General features: G+C 38.2%; 1 protein-coding gene across 4 annotated transcripts; it reads right to left on the bottom strand.

Annotated features, from left to right (window-relative positions):
• Window positions 1–339: 339 nt before the first annotated feature.
• dctn1b (dynactin 1b) lies at window positions 340–24,715 on the bottom strand. 4 transcript variants are annotated; one of them, XM_056760940.1, is made up of 30 exons: window positions 24,678–24,715; window positions 19,179–19,430; window positions 18,982–19,060; window positions 18,866–18,897; window positions 17,470–17,490; window positions 14,692–14,709; window positions 13,554–13,574; window positions 10,787–10,960; window positions 10,490–10,687; window positions 10,185–10,389; window positions 9,972–10,050; window positions 9,721–9,880; window positions 9,532–9,636; window positions 9,159–9,350; window positions 8,235–8,345; window positions 7,297–7,449; window positions 6,599–6,759; window positions 6,252–6,420; window positions 6,104–6,172; window positions 5,822–6,034; window positions 5,583–5,744; window positions 3,917–4,048; window positions 3,703–3,828; window positions 3,428–3,570; window positions 3,173–3,339; window positions 2,404–2,513; window positions 2,133–2,319; window positions 1,977–2,050; window positions 1,696–1,785; window positions 340–1,613 (listed from the first exon to the last, which is right to left on the bottom strand). In XM_056760940.1, the coding sequence occupies exons 2-30, from the start codon at window positions 19,404–19,406 to the stop codon at window positions 1,476–1,478; spliced, it is 3,717 nt and encodes a 1,238-aa protein (XP_056616918.1). In that variant the 5' UTR covers window positions 19,407–19,430; window positions 24,678–24,715; the 3' UTR covers window positions 340–1,475. The 4 variants fall into 4 exon arrangements, with proteins under 4 accessions (XP_056616918.1, XP_056616916.1, XP_056616917.1 ...); XM_056760938.1 differs by lacking the exon at window positions 24,678–24,715 and adding an exon at window positions 21,676–22,080; XM_056760939.1 differs by lacking the exons at window positions 14,692–14,709; window positions 17,470–17,490; window positions 24,678–24,715 and adding an exon at window positions 21,676–22,080.
• Window positions 24,716–26,880: the final 2,165 nt, after the last annotated feature.

Below are 26,880 nucleotides of genomic sequence, written 5' to 3' on the forward strand. Positions count from 1 at the left end.
CAGTTAATCCACTTTGCATGGAGATGGCTACTGGTCTTCATGACTTCTAGTATGTGGTTTAGGGCTGTGCGCATCTCTTTTCTGGGCTAGACACAACTCTTTAATAAGGAGGCACAGAAAGTGTGTGTTTATTCAAAATAGTTTTAGTTATCACCTTTTTTATATCTCTTTAGTAAACTTCCTGTAAGCTTGTTTTAACTGCGTGTGAATTTAATGCAAATACTTCCCATTTCAGTTTTAGCTTTGCAAGCTAGTTTCAGAATTTCTTTTGACCCACAGACCGAAAACCTAGACGCATTAACAGACGTGTCACAATAAATATCAAATCACAATCTGAACTGTAGTCACCGTCATTATTTATTATTTAAATGAATGGAGTCACATTATAGATATGCCAGCACATTGAACATGACTATAAGCGACAGTAAGCATGTTACACAGTTCATAAGTTATCACAATAGTAACAAAGCATACCATTGCTCACTTAAGACCACTTTTAATACTGTCACCTCTGAGCAAAATACAACAGTGAAAGGTTTTAAATATCTCCTAATGTCCTTCTCTCCCTACAGCAGCATTCACTTGTTTTTCTCCCCCATGGCACAAAATCAAATAACATTTATATTTTCTATCCTGGCCAGATTCAAAAGATCGGCGTGGCACATTTAAGCATCATAGGTCAGTGATTATATATATGAATACATATTAAGACAATATTGTCATTCCTGACCTCAAAAGAGGATGTGGCAAGGATAGTTTTGGATCTTATATGTTTTCAAGATGGAAATCTAGGATTTGCTGTTAAGCGGCTGCTAAGATGTTCACATTGTTATGCATTAGCAAGCGCCACCAATTATACACATGGTTTGAATTCTAATCCTGTGAGCTAAATAATTGACAACATCATTTCAAGGATAGGACATTCAACGCAGGGAGAGAAAAAAATCACACCAAAAGCACTCCAAGCAGTCTGGATCTGCAAACTTGTTGACTTCCGAGCACACGTATTTAAAGTGAAAGTTCAGCCAAAAAGAAAAATTCTGTCATCATTAACTCACCATCTTGTCATTTCAAACCTGTATGACTTTATTTCTTCAAAAGATCACAAAAGAATGCATTCTGAAGAATGTTGTTAACTAGCCCTCATTTACATGCATTGGTTTTGTGCCCATACAAAAGAAGTAAATGGGGGCCAGTGCCGTTCGATGACCATCATTCTTCAAAATATCTTCATTTGTGTTCTCTGGAAAAAAAAGGTCATACAGGTTTGAAATGACAAGAGGGTAAGTTAATGATGACAGAATTTTGGGTGAACTGTCAATTTAATGGCTGTAAAGCAACAAAAACAACTCCTCGAACTGCTTAAATGCGTTTGCTTCAACTCATGATTTTTTTTATGACACTGCCTTATTGAGATGGATTTGGTGCGAGCGTGTTTGGTTTTTGGATAGATGGAACTAATAGGACAGAAGGTTTTAGGTCTGCAGTATGCGGTGGACTCTCTGGAGCTGAGCCTGTGAAAGGACCAGCCGATGCACTTGTTCCTGTCCTCGGGGGCAGGGCATCATCACACGCCCCACTAACACAGCATCTCCTTTCTTTTCCTCCTTTGCCTAAAAGCAGAGAATGAGAGCTTTGCAGACAGATGTTGAACTCAAGAGTACAGAGTTAGTATTGAAAGATTCTTGCTCTCACCTTCACAAATGAAGTGCGGGGAAAAGTGGCAAAATCTGATGACGCTTGTGCACCAGGTCTGTGAGTCACTACGTGTTCAGCGACTTCATCCTACAAAACAAAGAGAAAGATTTCTTAAGAAAAATCCATATACAATATGCACATTCAATCTTGTGGCAACCCAATCTACTTATTTTGTGTTACGATCATGTCTATGAAAACTAAAAACGGAAGCAATTTGTCTTGAATATATCTTGAAGGCATCCAGACTTGGTCTTTTCAGAATCAGATTATCGATTTACCTTAAGCCTGTCAAGGGTGTCTCTAAGTGACTGCAGTCTTGCCGTTTGCTCTAACAGCTGACCACTAGGACTCACTGTAAAAAAAACAATACCAACATTTATAACCATACTTTATAGCTCTAAGTAGTAAGTGTTATTATGCGCAATATGACAGACCTGGAGATTTTCCTGTGATGTCCACTACTTTAGCGTTGGCGCTCATCTGGAGAAGAGTCTCCAGCAGTTGGTCTGTTTTGCGGTAGAGGGCGCTAGATAAGACCTCAGGCCTGCAGCCCTCTCGCCAGCCAAGCTTTGGCACGTTCAGTGGAGGGAGAGATGCCAACTGAGCACGCATCTTTTCTGCCTGTGGCCCACACACACACAGTGAAAATAAATCCTTTGTTCCTTAATATAGATATGAGCTTCTATCTGAGTATGAAGAAGAAACCTTAAGTCTGTTGTTCTCATTCTTCAGGTACTTTATACTGAGTCTCTGAGCTTCAATCTGCTGTGTCAGCAGTGGAGAATCTATTACTGGGACTCCTGCAGCACACACATCTTTAAAGAAACACACACACATTGAATAACATGTCGTGAAGAAAATTGCTACAATTCTCTAGAACGTCTGATAGAGGAGAAATGAACAAGATGTCTTAAAATGTGTTAGGCTACATCGTTTTTTTATAGCATTCTATTAAACTAGAAATAGCTGATCGTTCAAATATTGCATTATTACTATCCAGGTCAGTCGCATAATACATGCAGAACCCTGTAGGTCCCAGGACAGATGACATGAAAATAAAATCGAAATTAGGATGAAGGAGGAAAGAGACTGGATGTTATGTTTACCATTTTGCTCCTCTATAAGGGATACAAACAAGGGAAGACCTTAGTTTACATTGAAGAGATGAGGTTATTTTACTTTAGCAACATTACAATTTTGAAAACGTTTGTGTATTTAAATCAAATCAAATATTGGCCTAAGATTGTTTTAGAAAAACATAAACTAAACGAAAAATGTAAATTTTGCCTGAAATAAGACGAAATTAATTTAAACCACTAAAATTATAAACAAAAACTTAAATAAAAATAAATGTATGTTATATAGCAACCTAAAATAGTTTTAGTAACATATTTTTATTTTTTTAAATAGAATAAATAAAACTAAAAACAACTCTCATGATAACTCTGTGTTCATCTAAATATGGTTCTTTTACCAGAGGTTATGCCACATGTCACAATGGAGGCGATGCCAGATCCTGGACTTCCTCTCACTCCCTCCATGCCCTTTGATTGGCTGTTGATTCTCTGTTTAAGCTCAGCTTTCTCTGCCTCTAATTGGTCTATATCAGCTTGAAGAGCATCCATGGTCTCCTCAAATTCCCTGAGGAAGGAAACAGCGTTTTTCAATGAATACCAACCAATAAGACATTTTGTGATGCAATGTGCGTGTTATTAATAAATCCTCTTACTTTTCCTTCTTTTTCAGGAGTGAATGTGTCTCATCCAGGATTGTTTGGATCTTCTCCACACGCTCATCCGCATCCTTAGATGAGCTGTCCAGCTTCTTCTCTAACAGACTGAGACGCACATTGGCCTCGCTCAGCTCCTCTCCCTAAAAATAAGATAATGAAGGTGATCTCAAGAAAGTCCTGTGCTTTCATATAGCCGTGAAATGATCAAGAATATGCAAGACATTACAGTATGGTTTATTGGTGTATTATTTTTGCAGATGAAGTGCTTCTACCTTTATTTTGAGGGATTTCTTGAGCTCTTTGATGACAGTTTCTCTGTCCTCGAGTTTGAGGCCGAGTCCTTCAGCGTCGGTGATCTCTGCTCTAAGGATGCCTGCTCTGACTTCCACAGGAGATATCTGCAACACACACGTCCACAGATACACGTAAGGATTTATACCCACATGTAAACTAATGGACACACAGTCAACACAGCTCCACTCTTACCCCATTCTGTGGTTTGTCTGAGTCATATTCTCCCTCCTGCATAGCAGTAGCCATCTTGTTCATCGTTGCTATGACAACACTGCATGACTGCCGCAGACACTCTTGGGCATTGATGCCCTGTGACCCATAGATCTAAACAAGATATTAGATACATTTCATCGAATTATATGGTAAGACATAAACAACTCTTTTTGCTGTCAGACAGAAACCTTCAATCTCTAAATGACATTTTTTTTCATAAATCATTACTACTGATGATTTTTTATAGTTTGAAAATTTTAAAGGAGTCATATGACACGGCTAAAAAGAATATTATCGTTTGTTTGAGATGTGTATAAACGATTTAAGGTAAAAAAATCTGTATTTTCCACATGCATGTTTGTAGCTCCTCTTCGCCCCGCCTCTCTGAAACGTGCCTTTTTTTACAAATCCTGAAAAGCGAGGTGTGCTATGATTGGCCAGTTAACCAGTGCGTAGTGATTGGTCGAAAACTGATGGAAATGTACCATATTTGGAACATCAGGTTCCAAAGCAATTGTACAGACAGTACTGACTTGCGTATACATTTGGGTGGTCTTAAGCTCAGTTTATACTCGTGCTTAGGACCTACACCGTAGCCTTACGCGCACCTCTGCAAAAATAAAAATATAAACGCGTCAACTCAACGCGGACCACAAGCGCTGTGATTGGTCTGTTTGAACCTGTCCCTCAGGTCAAAAAACACTGCGTTAGCATCATGTTTACTCAAACGCATTTCCGAATGAATTATCTAAATAAATTATTTGTTCTTCTGTATTTAACATCTCAAGCTGCAACAAAAGTGATCGTTAACTTGAGGATCACTGCTAATGCTTCTCAAATGAACTGCTTCTTATTCTTGTCTTGGCTCTTGTCTTTGTTACACAAGCAACACGTGAGTGGACACTGACGCCTAGTGGTCATTCCCTGTCTATGCGGGCAACGATGCTGAAGTATAAATTAAAACCGACACATAGCCTACGCACGAGTATAAACTGAGCTTTAGTCTACTCATACCACAAACTGACGTGGATTTGTGGGGGTGTGATTACACCACGCGTTTCAGGCAGGTCTGTGAGAGCATTCGCTTTTAGTTAGAATGAATCTTTTGTTCCGACACTTTAATTTTTGCAATTTGACGTGTCTAATACATGCATTGGCAACTAATAACACACCAAAGACACGCCATATGACCCCTTTGATTAAAAATTTAAAAAAGCTTGTCAACTTTGACAATCCAGTATTTAATTAAGTAATTCAGTTTCATTTCCCTCAAAGTAACAGTTTTGGAGATACGTTTCTGCCCGATAGTGACAAAATAAGAAATCTTTTTTTAAAACAAAATGTTTGAGAATCTTTACCACTATGCATATGACATCCCACTCCCATTGATGTAGTACACAAATAAGCAATCTCATTGAATTAACATGGTTGGAATATATTGTGCTGAATTTCGGTTATTCGTTTAAATATTTTTCAAGAAAACTGTATTAGTATAACATGTGGACACATCACTATAATCATACCAATACAAATAACTATAAACAGAAACCCATATTGTCTTACCCATAGGGCCTAATTAACTTATGAAAAACATAATTCATTTATATTTAAATTTCGTTTTAATGTAAGATTCTTTCAAACACACCTGTTCAGCTGCTTTGAAAGCCATGTCTTCCAGTTTGAGAGCAGGAAGTCCCTCATGTTCACTGAGAGGGGCAATGAGCTGTGCGGCTGCTGCGGCTACTTCCTGCAGCACAGCATTGACCCAGGCCAGCTGTCTTCTGCTCTCTGCCAGAGTCTCACACACCTACACACAAATAATAAAAACTCGGTTATTAAAGGTTTTGGTAGGATTCAGTGTGTAGAGTATATAAATGACATCACCTGTGGTCCAAAGCTAAGGGCAGCTGGGATGCCTGGTGCATCCGTTCCCGGCATGCGCCGCCGGATCTTCTTACAAAACTGTCGTATGTCACTACAGGAAGTGTCCAGATCCTTGAGCAGCACACAGAAGCTTTCCTCGTCCTGTCCAGCTTGTAAAAAGGCCCTCAGACGCCCCACCTCCACTGCCATGCAATCCAGGGCACTCTGGGTAAACTACACACAAACAGGTAATATGTGAGTACTTGTATCCGTGTGGTTTTGTGTCCGAAGTGTGATTCTTACTTTGATGTGGTCGGCCAGCTGCATGGTACAGTCCTCAGGTTGTTCAGCCAGATGAATACTGTAAAGGTGCTACAACAAAGTTACACTGTAAATATTTTGTAATTATGGTTATTTCTTTAAAGTCTGCATTACGATGCGTGTGCTATACCTGATAGTATTTAATAGCTTTGGTAAGGGGTTCCACATTGACCGTCTCATCCAGCAAGTCTTTGTACAGAAGGTCTATAAGGAAGTCAAGGGAACGCTCGTGCACGCTCATTTCAGAGTACAACGAGCCCACACGCTTGTACACTTCCACACTGCACTGACTCAAAGCACTGTAGGACACACAGAGAAATTCTTCAAGCAATTTACAAAGACCCAATGAATAGAAAATTGGAGCTTTATTCTCTTCTCAATGTCTATGGTATCCCTATCCTACTGTACTGAGAATATTGTAATGTTTGAAATGTAATGTTCTGATGGACCGGTGTGTTTAGGTTTGGTTAAACTTACTATTCATATTTATGAAGTGTTGCCTGTAGTAGTGTGAGAGAATAGATGAGTCCAGCCGCAAAACTGAGCTGCTCTCCACCAGCTCCTCTCATTCCAGGCTTTTGAGGGCAGGTCTCCGTCAGCTCAAACTTCTCCTGCGCCTGCTTACTGATCATCTCCGCCTGCAACACACAAACATAAACACACAAACAACTTCAACAAACACTTGCGTTAACGCACATCTGGAGTGGTCATTTCGGAGATGCAGGGTTGAGTGCGTTGTGTCCTGCTCCCATTCATACCTCCCTAAACACTTTCTCACCCAACTGTATCATCAAATAAAAATGTAAAAGAATTTAATAAAAAATTCTTAAAATTATATCACTAGACTTCATTTAGTTTTCACACACAGAACCTTTACAAGCTGTTACAAGAGCAACAGTGATGTAAAACAAATTATATTATAGTAATATAAATTAATTTAAATGTTTCTATTTTGCATTCTTATTTTAATGAATTAATTGCATATTATTTTCAACATTATGTACAGCAGAACAATTTGAATGGAAAGATATTCTAAAAAAGGTTTCGAATCGGTTGTACAAGCTCCTTTTGCTTTAATTACATCACACTCATTTATAAGTTACACAATATCTGACATGACCATCTACAAGTTTGTGCAAAACCAGATTATGCCACTGTATCAGGGATCACATCACCTTGCAGATGAGCCGAGGGATGAGCAGCAGTGCCAGGATGCAGTCATTATCGCCTCCGTGTTTCAGGAAGGACTCAGGCATGAAGGAGATCAACAGTGACACCTGTCTGTTAGCCTGAGCCACCTCCATTTTACGCAGCTCCATTTCTATAGCCTGTAAACGTACGTTAATTTAACAAAAGAAATGCATACACTGTAAAAAACCCACCTCAAAAAAAGTTCAAACAACTAACTTTGTTGTGTTGGTCGAGGAAAAGTCCATGAAAAAGTTCACAGAACTTCTTTTTATAAATTCATTCGTTGTAACCAAACATTTTCCTTATTAACTTAAAAATATGATTTGTGTTAAAAAAATATTTGCGCGTTCTTTCAAAAAGGAAAAATGTAGTTATGTCAATGTACATTAAACAAACAAGAGTTGGAAAGTTCCCAAGATGCACTGCAGCATGTTCAATTCTGTGTTTTTCTTTTAAAGATTAGTGTTTTAGTTCTTGCTGGATTATTTATGCTTTAATCTCGTTGTTCCTGTTAGTTATCTGTTGTGTTTAGAGTTTTTTTAATGAATGATGGTTTTTCATTGTTACCAAAGTTTACTACAATTGTAGTTCAAGGCAATTTAATTTTAAATAACCAATTAATATATATTAGTTATTTTCAGCCAAAAAAAACAAATGTTACATTGTTCATTAGGCAAACTTGACTATGCTGTGACAAATAATGACTTAAACCTTATATCTTTTTTCCTCTCAAGAAAACTAATAATAATTTTATTTCCAATGAGTTTTTTTAAATCAGTACAACTTCTATTCCAAAAAGTTGAGTGAACAAGAGAAAGCAAGGGGAAATTATTACCAAGATTTCTTTTGTTGTGCAGGATTAAATTTTTACAGAGTGCTCGCTATCTTTGAATGTAGAAAATCATGTGATTGTTGGATTAACCTTGGCGTAGGCTTTGGTTTCTGCAAATTTGATCTTGAAATCGAAGATCTCAGCAGGCTGCTGTTGCTCTGTGCTGGCTTCCTGCTGGCTCATCAGATCCCTGTTCACCTCCTGCTCAACACACACACTCATTTACGTTAATAAAACACTGTGATGGGAGATTATATTACATATCTCGAGAGAAACACAGCATAGCTGATCGGCAACTTGTGGTGTAGATGCTTGATGTATTATAACGCACGTTATGCAGATGTCTTAAAGGGATAGTTCACCTTCAACATGAAACTTCTATCATCTTTTACTGGTTTTTCAGACCTGTATGACTTACTTTCTTCTTCAAAACACAATGAAGATATTTTGAAGAATGTTGGTAACAGAAAACCGTTGCATTGGTTTTGCGTCCATACAAAAGAAGTCAATGGGGACCAACTTTTTTTGGTAACCAACCAATTTTTCAAAATATCTTCTTTTGTTTTGCAGAAGAAAGAAAATCACACAGGTGTGAAATGACAACAGGGTGAGTAAACGATGACTGAATGTTCATTTTAAAGTGAACGATTGCGTTAAAGGGATAGTTCACCCAAAAATAAAAATGTCATCACTTAATTACCCCTATGTAGTTTCAAACATATACAGACACAAATATACACCTTTTTATGTCGAACACGAAAGAAGATATTTTGAGAAATGTTGCAGTGGTTTTGTGTCCATACAATGGAAGTCAATGGGGGCCAATGTGTTTTGGATATCAACATTCTTCAAAATATCTTCTTTTGTGTTCTGCAGAAGATAGAAAGTCATAAAGTTTTGAAATGACATGAGGGTGAGTAAATGATGGAAGAATTTTTATTTTTGGGTGAACTATCTTTCAACTACATTGACCTTCCAGTTAGTGTTAGCATATGAGTTTTTTAAATGCAGTACCTGTAGATGTGCAGTGAGCTCTCTGTATTTCTGGATGGTCTGCTGGTAGTCTGCCACAGTTTCCTGGGCCGCCTCCACCCGCTTCTCCGCCTCTCTTATACCGGCAGCACCCAGATCCAACTGCTCTCGCAGCTCCAGCTCTGTCTCTCTGGCATTCTCCTGCAGCTCATCATTCATCTCATTGATGGCTTCCTACATCAGCATATTCACACAAATACTGCTCAACATACAACATGAAGCGTAGAAGACCTCAGCATATCCAGCTACGCTGAATTAGTGCATTTTCTCCAAAATGCATTTTTTAATACATTGTATGAGTCTATGAGACTTGTCACAGGATATACACACTTGTACATAATGTGTGATAACTCACCAGATCTGTAACCGTTTCTCTGAGCTCTCGCACTTTCTCCTCCAGGTCCAGATTACGTTCTGTCAGCATCTCCACCATCTCCTCAGCTCCGAGGGCAGCATCCACCTGACACACACATTCTGTAGTGATCACTTATGTTCAAGTACCAAAAAGGTCCAAACCCAGTAAGTTCTCTCAGTTTTGACGTACTTGCTCTTTAAGCTCATCTATAGTTTTCTCAGCCATCTTCATTTCCTCCTGGAGTTTCTCATTCTGGGATCTCAGTGCATCCAGCTCAAAGTTCTTCTTCTCCATCTGTTTCTGCAGCTTTGCATGCTCTTGTTTCTCAGATGCAGACAAGTCACGCATCCTGGTACAACACGTATATAGATCTTACAGGTTTATACATTTTAACAGAGCAAAATCAACTCATGTACCACTCATGTGAAACACAGACTGACCTCACTAAAGCCTCCTTCAGACGTGCATTCTGCTCTTCTAACTGCTTTACGTGGTAACTAGACGCTGCTCCATCTGAGCCTGCAGGGAAGATATAAGAGATCATGTATGACCATATATAATGATATTTTTATTATGTTATAAAACTATTCATTTTAACGAGAACATGATGGTTAAAGACTATTCATTACAAATGAATGAAAATCTGTTTGTACCTTTTTCCTCTATTTCATGTTTGAGTATCTCCAGGTCCATCGTCAGCTCGTCCACTTTCTCTTTAAGAGCATCAGCCTCCTGCTGCAGCGACTCGGCTCGCTCTTCTGCCATCTCTTTATCCAGTGTGGCCATCTCAATGGCATCGGCTGTATCCGCCATCTCCTCCATGTAGCGTTCTTTAGCTTCAAGAGCTTCCTTAGCCTCCTGCGAGGATGAACACAGCCAGCATCAACAGCCACAGAGGGACACTTCTTATACGACAGTGTGTATCTTTTTTTGTTGGCGGTAAAAGTTTTTGTTATACCTTCTTGGCCTCTTTGAGTTGTTTTTGCAGGTCATTTTGTTGTTCCTGCATCTTACTTTTCCACTCCTGCAGCTGCTCAAGCTGAATCTTGTGTTTCTCCAGCTCCTTCAGCTTGGTTTTGTCCTCGGTCCTCTTCATCTTCAGAGTCTCCAGCCTCTCCTCTAGATCCTTCACATGGGCACGCAGCATCTCCTCTTCCTGGAGAAGAGTGCATGTGAGAGAACAAAAAACCTTAAAAGTTACAAATATAACCAGAAGGATAATGTAACAGAAGTAGAGGCACAATAAGCATCTGACCTTGGTGGGACCTGGAATGGGTGGAGCCCCAGGTGAAGGGAGGGTTCCCAAAGGTGAAGGTATTACTGGAGCAGCCAGTGGGGTTTGGGCAGGTGTGCTGGGCTCACTGCTGCTCATCTCTCCAGCAGAGGCGGAGCCTGAGCCCACCTTCACCCCCACTCCTGTCCGTGTTTGCTGAAAGCGATACAGAGACAGAACATTGATGTAAGACCGTGCTGATGCACAGAAACACAGGTTTATTATGATTAAATTCTGAATAAAAAAAAACATGACAGCCAAACTCAGACGATGGACAATTTTAAATGGTATTTAATGACTAGTTACTGGGGTTGTACTTATGTTCACATACAGTGTCCCCAACAATATGTGCCTGTAATATAAATACAGCCGTGGAAGAAATTAAGAGACCATTCCAAATGTTCATTTAATCAGGATTTCTAGATGTGTTGTGTCCATTCCAGTCCACTGTCTGTTAAATTTCAACAAAAACAAACCTCAGGAGTGACAAAGTCAACCAACAGCAATGTGAAATACTGACAGCATGACAAGAAAAGTCGAGGTTATCGCATATTCAATTTTTTTTTTACTTTTCCTAAGTACATTACATTAGAAGTGAATATGAGTTTGTTGTCTTTGCAATATTTGAGGTCTGAGAAAATAAATATTTTCTGTTATCTTGACCTGTTTCTCCAGTTTTCATTTTCTGCAAATAGAAACAATACTATTATTTGAAATTTGCGGAAAATGTTGTCACTAGTTTGTAGAATCAAACAAAATTCCCTAGAAAATAAATCCTAGAAAATTCTGAAAAACTGAAACTTGTTGTTGAAATGGTGTCTTACATTTTTCCGTGACTGTATACGAGTGTAACTTTTTTCTCAGAGATGTCTTTCTAGACAAAATGAACATTTGCCTTTTTGTTTGCCTCTTGGATTGATATATTAATATATATTTATGACATTTACATGAATACTTTTTCACTCATATTTTAAAGTACAACATAGCATCTTAATATTTTTTGGATGGGGTCAATCATATGCATAAATACAAACACACATACAGTTGAAAGAAAAAGTATGTGAACCCTTTGGGCTTACTTGGATTTCTTCATAAATTGGTCATAAAATGTGTTCTGATCTTCATCTAAGTCACAACAATAGAGAAACACAGTCTGCTTAAACTAATACCGCACAAACATTATAAGTTTTCATGTTTTTATTGAACACAACATGTAAACATTCATAGTGCAGGGTGGAAAAAGTATGTGAACCTTTGGGTTTAATAACTGGTTGACCCTCCTTTGGCAGCAATAACCTCAAGCAAACGTTTCCTATAGTTGCAGATCAGACCTGCACAACGGTCAGGAGAAATTTTGGACCATTCCTCTTTACAAAAGTGTTTCAGTTCAGCAATATTCTTGGGATGTCTGGTGTGAATCGCTCTCTTGAGGTCATGCCACAGCATCTCAATCGGGTTGAGGTCAGGACTCTGACTGGGCCACTCCAGAAGGCGTATTTTCTTCTGTTGAAGCCATTCTGTTGTTGATTTACTTCTATGCTTTGGGTCGTTGTCCTGTTGCATCGTCCATCCTCTGTTAAGCTTCAGTTGGCGGACAGATGGTCTTAAGTTTTCCTGCAAAATGTCTTGATAAACTTTGGAATTCATTTTTCCATCGATGACAGTAATCCATCCAGGGCCTGAGGCAGCAAAGCAGCCCCAAACCATGATGCCCCCGCCACCATATTTCACAGTTGGGATGAGGTTTTGATGTTGGTGTGCTGTGGCTTTTGTTCTCCACACATAGCGTTGTGTGTTCTTTCCAAACAACTCAATTTTGGTTTCATCTGTCCACTGAATGTTTTGCCAGTAGTGCTGTGGAACATCCAGGTGCTCTTTTACAAACTTCAAACGTGCTGCAATGTTTTTTTTGGACAGCAGTGGCTCCCTCGGTGGTGTCCTCCCATGAAGTCCATTCTTGTTTAATGTTTTCCTTATTGTAGATTTGTCAACAAAAATGTTAGCATGTGCCAGAGATTTCTGTAAGTGTTTAGCTGACACTAGGATTCTTCTTCACCTCATTGAGCATTCTGCGCTGTGCTCTTGCAGTCATCTTTACAGGACGACCACACCTAGGGAGTGTAGCAACAGTGCTGAACTTTCTCCATTTGTAGACAATCTGTCTTACCGTGGACACATGGACACCCTTTCCAGCTTTATGTAAGTCAACAATTCTTCATCGTAGGTCTTCTGAGAGCTCTTTTGTGCGAGGCATGGTTCACATCAGACAACGCTTCTTCAGAACAGCAAACTCAAAACTGGTGTGTGTTTTTTATTGGACAGGCCAGCTTTAATCAACACATCCAATCTCATCACATTGATTGGACCCCAGGTTGGCTGACTCCTGGCTCCAATTAACTCTTGGAGAAGTCATTAGCCTAGGGTTTCACATACTTTTTCCACCCTGCACTATGAATGTTTACATGTTGTGTTCAATAAAAACATGAAAACGTATGTTTGTGCGGTATTAGTTTAAGCAGACTGTGTTTCTCTATTGTTGTGACTTAGATGAAGATCAGAACACATTTTATGACCAATTTATGAAGAAATCCAAGTAAGCCCAAAGGGTTCACATACTTTTTCTTTCAACTGTATACCAGTAAGACTAATGACCCAACAGCTTCTCTCATATCAAAAGATGCGAACATTTTTTTATGTTAACTAACCAGCACACATTGAAGTGACCTGTGGGCCACAAAACTGAGCTCACCTTTGGCCTTCTGACCGTGGTCTGAAGAAAAAAGAAACACAGAGACATGTAAGATTGGTAAGATTGGAAAGATTAGTCACAGTAAAGGAAACATGCAGCACTGTTGAAGAAATATTGTTAGGGGAAATGTAGGTAAAGCCTCACTTTTTTACAAACTGAGATTCATAATTTTCAGTGGTTATCGACAGGATATGTATCATACTGTTGATAACCAATAAAAAGAATGTAGTTTAACTAGATTTGATCCAAAAATACTCTTGTAATGTCGCTGCAGAAAAACAATATACCTTATACCCAAGAGTGTTTGAAACGTATGAACCTCAATTACTAACAACCTCAGCATCCTGTATTTTGTCTCTAACAACATATGCTTTAGCACATAAGCACTAGAAAGTGAAGCCACTCTCTGTCTGCCTGTGAAACAGAGTGCCTGGCACCAAACACTTCCTAACAAGCATGCACACAACAGATAAGGTCAGCTAACATCTGAATCTTTAATAGTAGAATACAATGTAATATAACTATAGGCCTAATATATAATCCTGCAATGTATAGAGATGTTTTATTAGATTAGTAACTGTATTGTACTGCAATACAGTAAACTATTTAATAATATTGTCAAGTTTCTATCCATGCATAAAACCACACTGCAAAAAATGACTTTCTTACTTAGTATTTTTGTCTTGTTTTCCAGTATAAATGGCTTAAGATTCTTGAAACAAGATGCATTTTCTTGATGACCTAAGAAAATAAGTCTTGTTTTTAATAATATGAAATTTCAGCGAATTTGATCTTGTTGAAAACAAGCAAAAAAAATCTGCCAATGGGGTAAGAAAAATAATCTTGAATTAGGGTTTACCTTTTTCTTAGTCACTAAATTCAAGAATATTTTCTTACCCTATTGGCAGATTTGTTTTGCTTGTTTAAAGCACATATTGACTGAAATGTCATATTTTTTGTCTAAAAACAAGACTTATTTTCTTGGGTCATTTTGCTCATCAAGACAATGCATGAAAGCCAAGTTCATAATAAATCCCAGAATCCTTACTCACACATATATGCTTCTATATTTCTACAATAAACCAATGGAGCATTCTGCATGCCACAGAAATAGCAAACAGACTAAAATTGTTTGTACCTTTCGAGTGGTAGGCGTCTGTCTCATCATATTGACGATTGAAGAGTGAAGACACAAACACGTGAACACACACACACACACACCGGGTGCAGAGAAAGATCAGGGAGAAGGATTCAGTCACATACAGCAGATCAAGATGAGAGCAGACGATGCTTACAGCAAAGCCACAAACACACTCATGCAGCAATTGCTGTGTGTTAGCCAGACACACACAAGCACACAAACACACGGTGACGGTGTTGCAGGTAATTTCTGCTGCAGCTGAAATGACTGCCCAGTTCTCTTCTGTCTTTCTGCTGCAGGGTTTAAATCCTTTTTATCCTCCAAAAAGAACAGAAGCATCTGAACCACCTTTCTCTTATCACAACATCCTCCATTTTTAGCATCCAATGGACAGTAGCCGTGTCTTTCTGTTTGTATCCATCTCTGACTCCCTCTTGCTCTCCCTCTATACTGCTATGCTCCGCGGTGCCAACGGCTGCCTAGCAAGTACATTACATCACTACACATACACCCCGCCCTCCAGACACAGAGAGAAAGAGAGAGAGAGAGACTCTAACAAAAGGGTAAAAGGGGGACGGTGGGTGGATTTGCATTGATGGGAGTCTGGCCTGTATCCTAGCAACACAGCAGTGTCTCTCTCTGGCTTTTTCCGTCTAACGTCTGTGTGAGAGTGTAGGCTGTACATGCTAATTGGTTCTCATCTACCACAAATTAATGACAAATTAAAAACACACAAACAAACACAAAGTACAGTATGTGCTGTTTATGTGCAATGTAACGGTAGTGTTAATGTATCACACCCAAGATTTCGACTTACTGGTACACTTGTGTACAGTTTGTGTTGTAGTGACAGTAATGTGATTTCATTTGATTTGATCTCACAGTCTCAGATGCTGTTATCGTGCATTTTAAGTGCACTACTGCACTTTGTCCGCAGATGCATCATCACTATTTGAGTATCCATTACAGAAAACAGGGGAGGGGGAAAGATGGAGTGCCAGAGTGGAGAAACAAAGTGATGTATCACATTACAGATCTAAAGGAGACAATAGGACGGGTAGTGAAAATCAGAGAGATGAACAGAGGTATATCAGGGAAATTGTCAAAACAATCTAGACCTGCAACTTGATCTTTGTATCTTTCAAATCAAGTCACACATTTAATCTCATTATATTTATAAGACACAGTATTTTTACATGTGTGTGATTATTGAAGAGATTTGAATGTGTTTTACCAAAGAAGCTGTCTTTTCAATCTAGTACCTGTGTTTATTTACTGTGGATTCTGCTTGTAGTTTATTTGGTCAATTTAAATGAATATGGTTAAAATACATCCCTGGAAAAATAAAGAGACCACTTCAGTTTTGCATTTGATCAGCATTTCTATATGTATCCCAGTCATTCCAATCCAGTGTATGTTCTAACTGAACAAACCTCGGGTGTGACCATCAAGTCATCCATAGCAATGTGAAAGACTGAGAGAATGCAATGCCACATGAAAGCTGATTAAAAATCATCAAAAATATTTTATTTCATCTTTTTTCTCTACTCTTATTGAATACATGTGAAAACATTAGTATTGTGTTGTTTAAAAATGAATATGAACTTGTTTTCATTTCAGCAATCGAGGTCTGAAAATATATAATATTTTGTTATTTTGACCAATTTGTCAGGTTTTCTTTTTATGCAAAAAAGTGCAAACATAAAACAATATTTCATGTGAAATTTGGGAGTAACATTGTCGGAAGTTCACACAACAAAATATCTTATCTAAACGCATACCTAAAGAGTAAATTCAGAGAAACTGAAAATAATTTTGGAGTGGTCTCACAATTGTTTCCAGAGCTGTGTAATGCTTAATAAATCTGGACTGTTGTTTGCTTCACTGTAAAAATGTATTTGTTGTTTTTTGTTGGTTCAACTTTTAAAAAAATTGGTTTCCTTTAAATGATTTTAAAATATAAGTAAATGTAATAAATTTATCTTTGAGTTAGCTAATATATAAGTTGAAAAAACTTGTAACTTATTTTTTAAGTTGAGCCAACAATTTTTTTCAGTGTTCATACTGTATGTTAATAATATGATTTCATGGAGTTTCTATACATTGTTTTTTTTTAGCCTCTTATGCATTATGATCATGAACTGACTATGATATACTACCACAAGACAAATTGTACCACCATTTAAAAATATTTTGAGTGACAGTTGCTTTGCTTTATACTTTAAATCTCAAACCAATCAATCTCTTTTCCTGAACCAGATAACATCCCAAAATACTCCTGACCCCAAGCACTGACATTTAGAAGAAAACACAGACACTGACACAAGGGCTTCCAAGTCCAAAATTTAAGTGGTGATCTTATGATCGAATAGTTAATGATGCTATAGCCATTCTGCAGGGGATGATGAACAATTTCCACAAGAATGTTTGGCCAAGCAAGCAAAACCCCTGTACAGTAAAACATTGAGTATTTATGATTTTTTTCTTCACAAGCTTGCTAGGTCTTTCTCACACAAATGAACCAAACATACAAATATTGTATGTTAAAAGCAGTCATTCATTTAAGAACATGGCCAACAAGACATCCAAGCCCTGGCAAACACGAAATTTACAAATCGAAACAACCTTCATACAGGACAACCACTTATCACAAATGTGCACAAACAGGCATATAAACACATACACAAGAAATGTGTTGTTCGCTTAATGCCATGCAGCACAGCTGTTTAATGTTGCCATCACTATGGAAACACAGGTTAGAGAAACATGCAGCACCTTTTTGGGTTTGGTACCTCGCTGCATCTCAGATGGAGGAGGAAACGGTGAAAGAGTCTCATCAGTAAGTGTGCAAGTTATGAGGAGTGAATAAGGACCACGGTTTCTCAACACACAGCATATTTGTCACAAACTCACACACAATGAATTCTCTGTGTTTGATCTTAGACTGACACCTTATAAAATGAGCGTAAAATCTGTGTTATTGCAGGTTTAGAAAAAAAGAGAGAAAAAGAGGAAAGACATGCTTCACTAATGTATATTAGAGATCAGCATTAAGGCTCAATCATGAAATCAGACACAGACACTTATGACACAAATGAGGAATATGTCATTTTAAAAGACAGAGAGGTAATGGCAAGACAGTGTTGCTATATCTCCCTCTATTGGAAAGGAAAGGCGATACACAACCATTTAAACGTCTCATGAAGCAGCAGACCCATGGAACACCTAAAGAGTGTTCAATGATCATCTGATGCATACTGCACACACATATTGGTATGTGCTGACTGAAATTGTGAGCTCAGCTCTGTCTTCCGGATTGGCAAACTGAAACTTTATCCTGGGCACTTTAATGAAAGGGGCTCAAGAAGGTCTTCTATTGTGAAGTCTTGGGCTACACACCCAAAACTAAGTCTTTTCCTGGGCACCATGAATATATGTTACCAGTTTGCTGGAGACCTATAGTCATGTTTACAGAGTACTAGTTTAACACAAGAAGTGTTGTAAGGTGGAACTTGATTTGATGAAAGATTATCTTTGAATATATATATTTATAAGGAGTAGTTCACCTTCAAAATGAAATTCTGTCATCATTTTGCCTTGTCATTTCAAACCAGTGAGTTCTTTCTTCCGCAGAACACCAAAAGAGATATTTTGAAGAATGTTTTTAACAGCCCCCCTTTCACTTGCATTAGTTACAGTAGGAGTGAATGGAGGGCTGTGCGGCATTTTTCAAAATATCTTCTTTTGTGTTCTGCAGAAGAAAGAAAGTCAAAAAGACAAATGATAAGAGGGTGTGTTAATAATGACAGAATTTTCCTTTTGAAGGTGATCTACGCATTTAACATGTATTCCGTATTGGTTAAAAAATATATCCTTGAAATAGTCAAAATGATGAAAACCTCTCACATTTTGTGTTGATTTCTTTTTTGCACAGCACGTCGTGGATGGACATGATCGTCTGTTATTACAATATTGACTCTATATAGTCACTCCAAATCGCACATAAATCTAAACACACTTAGATTTACTTGTCTAAATGTGTGTGTCTTTACCATAAGCTGCTAAATAAACCAGACTTCAATGCCAACTGTCAGAAGTCTACATGAGACTAAACATACAACAAGTATAAACACTTGCACACATTAACATTAAGGAAACGTTCCCCACTCACCACTTTGTTTGTCTTTGGACTTTCAATGATCTCTGAGAAAGAGACATAAAATGACATGATTATTATTTTATTTGACAAACATGCTTGCAGGTAACGTTATGAACCTGTACGTCTACCTCGCTTAAACATTTTGGAGGTGGCGGCTTCAGGGGTTTCAGGAGACGTTGTGTCTGCACCATCTTCTACTAACTGGATCTGTAGGTGATCGACAATCACAATGATTTCCGAGAACTCAGAATAAGATTTACACATGTACACCTGTCATCGTTTACATATAAGCTCTGTAAGCACACATAAGTATGTGGGTGGGTACCTGTGATTGTCGTACAAATATTCCGTGGTTCTCCTGACAGGTGAAATATCGTTTTCCCTGAACGGTCCCATCGTTCTTGCCTTTAGGTTCTTCTAGAATGACTCCAACCCATTTTCCAGAGGCGAACAGTGTGTTTCCAATATATGCCACGATACCTCGATGGCCTTTGCCGATCACCTCAACTAGAGAGCCCACCTTCACAGGCCGCCTGCCTCCGTCTGAACTCATCCTGCTGCTGCCACTGCTGGTGGTCTGACAACGAGAGAGAAAAAGGACTTCTTATTACATACTGTTGTAAAAAACATAAACAGTTGTGAAGGTGAAGGCCCCAAAAAGTATTTGTATTCTCCCTCATCATCAAACTTGGTGGATCTGTGATATTTTGGTATCTATACAATGACATTCAAGCATTTTATGTGTGGATTAAAGTGATAGTTCACCCAAAAAGGAAAATTCTGTCATCATTGACCCTCTTGTCATTTCAAACCTGTATAACTTTCTTACTTCACCAGAATACAAAAGAAGATATTTTGAAGAATGTTGTTAACCGGCACCCATTCAGTTGCGTTGGTTCTGTGTCCGTTCAGTAGAAGTGAATGGGTGTCTGCGCTGTTCCGTTAACAAGTTAACAAAAATATATTTTTTGTGTTCTGCAGAAAAAAGAAAATCATACAAGTTTGAGATGACAAGAAGGTGAGTAAATGATGACAGAATTTCTATTTTGGGGTGAACTATCCCTTTAAGTCCCGATTATAAGGCTCCTCTTTATCTGAACCAGACTTTCATTATGTGTGTTAGAAGACAAATAGGAGCTATTTAGGAGCATTCAGTCAAGAACTCGTGGACGAAAGACGCTTGTGACGCAGACTTAACAGATTTTTACTGCAGAAGAGAGTACAGAACAGAGTACACACTGTTACCTGCACACACTGTGCACAAATAAAATCTGATCCTAAGAGACCTGCTCTATTTCACTTTCACCTACCCATTAAAATACGTTTTTCTAATCACTCAACGGCTCAGGTCGTAAATCAGTTCATGTCTTCAACTTTACTAAGAATAAACAGTGGCCAAACCAAATGTGCAATATTTTTAGTGTTCAGAATGCAGTTATTAATCAAGCTGACTATAATAGAAAAAAAAATGTTCGGAAATGTTCTTAAGTTACAATTGAACAATAGAAAGTGCCACAAGTGATCTCTCCTACAACCCCAAAATAGAGAACTATTCATATACTCACAGCAGCAATATGACATGTTGGTTTAATACACAGAGATTTCATGTAAAAGGTATTTGACTGCTGGTACAATAACATGTGTAATAGAATAAAAGAGTTGTGACTCAGCAGAAATTTGTCTCTTTCTGAGTCACGGATGGCTGAAAGTGTTGTTTTGCATAAGAATGTCACAGTTTTATGAATTTTAAACATGCTGCTGCTGAATTTTCTTTGACGCATTTTCTTGATGCTAAAGGGACTAAAGTTAAGAAAAAGGGTTTGGTTTTGATAATAAGGTTCACCCAAATATTACAATTATAATGTCATTTAATTATCCACGTGTACTTTTGCCACCCAATGCAAGGAACTGGGGAGTAAAGTTTACATTTCCAAGCATTCTGCCATAACATCAGCTATTAAAGGGACAGTTCACCCAGAAATGAAAATTCATCACCTCTCAAAAAGTCAAGGTCATCATTTACTCACCCTCAGATTGTTCCAAACCTATGTCTTTGTTCTGCTAAACACAAAAGAAGATATTTGAAAGAATGTCAGTAACCAAACAGATCTCGTCCCCCATTGACTCCCATAGTATTTACTATCCCTTCCATGGCAGTAAATGGGGGATGAGATCTGTTAGATTAATACAGACATTCTTTAAAATATCTTCTTTTGTGTTCAGCAGAACAAAGACATTTTTACAGGTTTGGAGCACCTCAATGGTGAGTTAATGATGACAGAATTTTCATTGTTGGGTGAACTATCCATTTTAACACATAGTCATGCGGGTTTGGAATTTTTTTTTTTTTAAATGTTTACCCTCAGGTTGCTGCAAACCTGTAGAAAAGTCTTTGTTCTGCTACACACAAACGAAGACATTTAGAAGAATTTCTTCCTTTGTGTGTTCCTTTAAATATTTAAACATGCAAATGAAGTATTTATGGATTAATCTTCTTCATTTCTACTGCTTAACATCATCTATATCTGGCATGTTTTTACACATCTCAAATATTGGACTGCTCTCTATAACTGGCTTGCTGGAAGAGCTCAAATATACAAACCCACACATTGCAACAGACTGTAGTTTTTACACAAGCGAATGCAGCATTTTATCCAAAAGCTGAGCCTTACACATTCCAGAAGACCCATTGATCCCGAGCATGCTAACACATCTGCATGTCCACACTCATACAAACATACAAATTCTGCTTTAATACAATTAAACGTCATACATTTATTCATATCCAGATCTGTGTGAGAGAGACTCACTGTGTCACTCACCCTGCTGTACGTGTATCTTTTTATCTGAGACATGCTGCTTCAGCGTCGCCGTTGACAACGGATGCCTTGCTTCAGCAACCACTGTAGTCCCCTCCACCTCCCCACCCTCCGACCTCTCTCTCTTTTCCTCTATCCCCACTTAACTCTCATAAAACCCATCACTCAGCCCTTTGTCCATATGATGAGTTTCAGAGATGTGCGGTGGGGTACAGCTCCTGCAGAGGCACAGTAACCCCGACTGAACCCCAGAGAGGATGCAGACGGATACTCCACATGGGCCTCGACCGGACGAGTGAGCTTACGTGTTTGTGGGCGTGCGACGTCTTCCAAAGGATCACAGCTTTAAAAGGAATAAGAGTCAGAGGTGGGTGTAGGTCTGACTGCTCTGTGATGGTAGGTGAGAGAGAGCATTGCAACTGCGGTAATGTCTGTGCTGCCTGCCTTCTGCAGGAAAGTGAAAAAGGCAGAACTGGGTCCTAGAGCCTTCCATCAGGCCAACATTTTGGGGAAATGTGCATATTCAAGTGTGGGTGATGTGTGACTACTATAAATGCACACATATGTACGCACAGACACACACACATTTACTTATCTATCTTAATAAGGACAGTTCTGTTGTTTTTGTACACACAAATGGCCTAACCCTAAAATAAATAAATCATTTTGCATTTTTGAAAAAAAAACGGATGAACAAAATGTCTTGGTCTACAATGTAGCTATACTGGACTTACAATTATAGTTAAAATGCAAACATAAGAAACCGACAAACCCACTGGTAAAGAATTTAGAACAATATTCTTAACAATAATGTTTGCTACATTGTAATCTATCAACCATTATGTTCAGACATAATTTTGCCTTTTTGTGCATTGCACCACTGATACAGGTGACTCATTCCATTCTCTCTTCTCACATACTGAAATTATTTAAACTCAAATAAATGTTTCTTTGTGTTTATTTTTTATCCATTAAGCAACCAGCCATGTAATCCGCTTGTTAAGAGGGTCATATACCGTTTCCGGGTCCAAATGCTCTGTCAGATGCCATAGGCAAACAACAAAAACTGCTTATATACAATCATGGGGTGCTGTGTGACTCTCAAAAAAATAATGACCATAACCTTTATCTCCATAACGAAATCCTAGATGGCCAGACAGCAATACAGTTTTCACAATTTATTACTGATATCAGAGATTCCGTGAGCCTGGAGACTGTGAGTTTATAAAGGATTCACTTAAAAGTGCCATATGAATAAACAGTGCTCAAATCAATGGGCCTCACTTGAAATGTGTGGAGGCTTGAACCCGGAAACTGTATTCCTTACGTCACCACTTGACAAGCAGGAATAATGTAGTGTATGGTCAGCTGGTCATTATCGCTAAATAAATTTCTTCAGGGTAATACAAGACTACCAACATCAAACTATCAGCGTTTATCTGACAGTACATTGTTCTCCTATTTGTTCAGTGGATAGCTCAAAGCAGTGCTGTACAGCCATTCCCTGGCTTGCAGTTCCCAGTGCCTGAACAGAAAGTGGCACGATTTACTCACAAAAGCTAGCATTCTGCTGATGGCTCTTTAAGACTGTGTTTAAAAGCCGCAGGTCTCTTTAAGACCAGCTCTCTATTCACTCTTCTCTGGCCAGCCTGAATGTGACGCAGCTTCTAACACAGAACTGAAAACAGCATTCAGTGAAGAGAGGTGCTTAAAATCTCAGCACACTGACAAACATACAAACAAAGGGGATTAACACTCTTTATAAACTACAGCAGTACTGAAGCCCTGGGCTTATATGCTTTATACAGCCTCTGCACACAAATAGCAAATGCTGATGTGTGCAACATGTTCACTATTTAATGTAATACAGTTAGAGGGGACAGATGCAAAACTGAAAATGCTGTGCTGCTCACAAAAACCACTGAACAATCCGGCTGGAGAGATCATCATCATTTCATCCACAAATAAATCTTAATATTTACGGGTGAGTAGCATCTTTTCTATTTACTTTTATGCAAAACTGTCCATTTCATATATGTGTGATCTCAATGATAGAGAACGTTACAATCTTTCAACCTCTTCCCAGGACAGGCATCTTAAAGACCCTAAATCACTAGAGAAGCACAGAACTCTGTCTTGTGTTATTATTTCCTGTTCAAACAGGAAGTTTGGGCGGGACTTATGAAAGGGCTATCCCTTTAGCCAATAGCCTTCGGTCGCATCACAGCCGTGAGCCATGAATGGATGTTTTTTTCATGCGAGTCAGTGGCAAGTAGTATTGAGGGAAGCTATCCTCAAATAGAGAACATTTGACTGGGGAAATTCTGTGCAAAAGCTGTAGTTTTTTGGTCTTAAATTTTCTTTAAGACTACAATTTGGGAGTTAATAGTCTATTTTATTAAAAATGATCTTTTTATGCAAATACTAGCTTAGAAAGATTAAAACATATCCCCATCTAGATATATAGAGCGATGCAAACGTATGTGTCACATTTATTCTTGAGATAAACATAAAATGCTTATGTAATAGACAGACTATAAAAACCATCATGATAGTAATCAAAAGTGTCTTTCTGGATATACCTTGTCTACTTTAAGCATAAATACATAAATAAAATAGAGATAAAAATAGGGGACAGTGCTCTTTAAATTAGTGGCATGAGTTTTCCTCATGCAAACTGGCCAGGCGGCACCTGCCAACCCGCCCGTGCGTACCCTCCCCCCACATATAAACAAACAAATAGAGTAATAACATCTTTACTAATGTCATATGGAAAAGATTTCACAATAAATATAATAAACAGTAAATTCAGTGGGACGTTAAATCCTTACACAGCAGCCCGCAATCCTGTTATCGATCACAGCAGCCACCGCCTATTTAAACTAAACGCTTTAATATTATAACACAGTAAATTATGAGTAATATACAAACGTAGAAAATTGAGGACTTGGAGCTCTTATGTGTTCATTTATGCTCTTTATTACAAAACATGCATTGACACTTACTACGGTTTGTTTGATGCTGTTCTCAATGCGCGTGTAATCTATTCCCATACAATGTGCATATGACAGCCGCTTCCTGAGCAGAGCTACGTCACACACAGCGCGAGCTGCTCACAGCGGCCACGGGAGGCTTCATTGGTTATGAAAATGTCAAGCAAATATACGATATATCGAACATTTACGGTATCCGTATGCAAATATTTGATTGCACTAGTGTTAATTACATAACGTCAGATATACTGTAAATGAAAGGGAAAATGTAACTGGATATTACAATGTTTTTATAGCCTATTTCTTCATATGTCTTTGTATAAACATGTCTGTTTTAACACTGCTTTGAAACAACATACATAACACAACATACATTTCTTCTTCTTCATATTGAATACGTCATACTTTTCTTCTTCATATCTTACATTGGCATTATATCACCAATCCTGTTTCCATTTTTAAACACCTTCAGATTGATCAGCCTAGCAGGAAATGACAGGCACACAAACTCATTCAACCTTCAACCTTCCTAAATATAATTCATCTAATTTGTGAGCATCAGACTGGATCATAGAGGTGAAAAGAACCACCTTTTTGACCTGATGTCTGGCAACGAAGTCCAGGGCTGTTTTGCAAAGAGCTCACGCAAGGACGCGACCCCAATAGTATTTTTTTTACAGAGATCCTCTTCAGTTTCCAGGCACCTGGATCCTCCACACAGGGCAAAATGCCCACCATGCCGACAACAGACCCTTTAACTTCCGAGGGTCCGCAACCCAAAAGCAACTTGGACAACTGCATGTAGGATCCCCTGATGTCAAACTGATCCTCATTAAGCCCAAGCTGAATGCCCTGCTCAAAAAAAAGTTTGCAGTTGAAGCTGCCGATATTCTTATTTTGGGTGAACAATTACTTTAAGTTATGGGTTAACTAAAAACCGGGCAATAATTAGCATTTTCTATTGTATACAAACAGAACCTGAGGCATGAATTTATTTTATGATCATTTTATTTCTTTACCATTTGAGACCAATGACATATCAAATCAACCCTAAAAATAAACAAAAGCCATTGAAATAACACAACATTACAAACATTTGTATGTAAAAAGTTAAAATACATTTTATGTCAAGTGTTTATTGGTTTATTTTATTGACAATCACATTTTCCTCATTAGAACGAATCACTTTAACTGCATGCTAAAGTTCCGTTTAATGTTACAATCACAAAGCAATCACATTTTTCAATCTTCTCAAAGTAAAATGAATCATTTTTGTCATCTATCTAGAATTGAAGGATTTAGACCCTTATTTTGTAAATAAGCATGATAAGAATACAGCTGAGTATGAACAGTTGATATACTGAAGGAACAGAAGTGCCTAGCAGGAAATGGCGGCCACACAAACTCCTTTAACCTTCAACCTTCCTAAATACAATTCATCTAATTTGTGAGCATCAGACTGGACCATAGAGGTGAAAAAGACCACCTTTTTGACCTGATGTCTGGCAACAAAGTCCAGGGCTGTTTTGCAAAGAGCTCACGCAAGGACGCGACCCCAATATTTTTTTTTTACAGAGATCCTCTTCAGTTTCCAGGCACCTGGATCCTCCACACAGGGCAAAATGCCCACCATGCCGACAACAGACCCTTTAACTTCCGAGGGTCCGCGACCCAAAAGCAACTTGGACAACCAGTCTGCATGTAGGATCCCCTGATGTCAAACTGATCCTCATTAAGCCCAAGCTGAATGCCCTGCTCAAAAAAAGCTTGCAGTTGAAGCTGCCGATATTCTTATTTTGGGTGAACAATTACTTTAAGTTATGGGTTAACTAAAAACCAGGCAGTAATTAGCATTTTCTATTGTATACAAACAGAACCTGAGGCATGAATTTATTTTATGATCATTTTATTTCTTTACCATTTGAGACCAATGACATATCAAATCAACCCTAAAAATAAACAAAAGCCATTGAAATAACACAACATTACAAACATTTGTATGTAAAAAGTTAAAATACATTTTATGTCAAGTGTTTATTGGTTTATTTTATTGACAATCACATTTTCCTCATTAGAACGAATCACTTTAACTGCATGCTAAAGTTCAGTTTAATGTTACAATCAAAAAGCAATCACATTTTTCAATCTTCTCAAAGTAAAATGAATCATTTTTGTCATCTATCTAGAATTGAAGGATTTAGACCCTTACTTTGTA

This window comes from Triplophysa dalaica, chromosome 11 (genome assembly GCF_015846415.1).
Source record: "Triplophysa dalaica isolate WHDGS20190420 chromosome 11, ASM1584641v1, whole genome shotgun sequence".
NCBI lineage: Eukaryota > Metazoa > Chordata > Actinopteri > Cypriniformes > Nemacheilidae > Triplophysa > Triplophysa dalaica.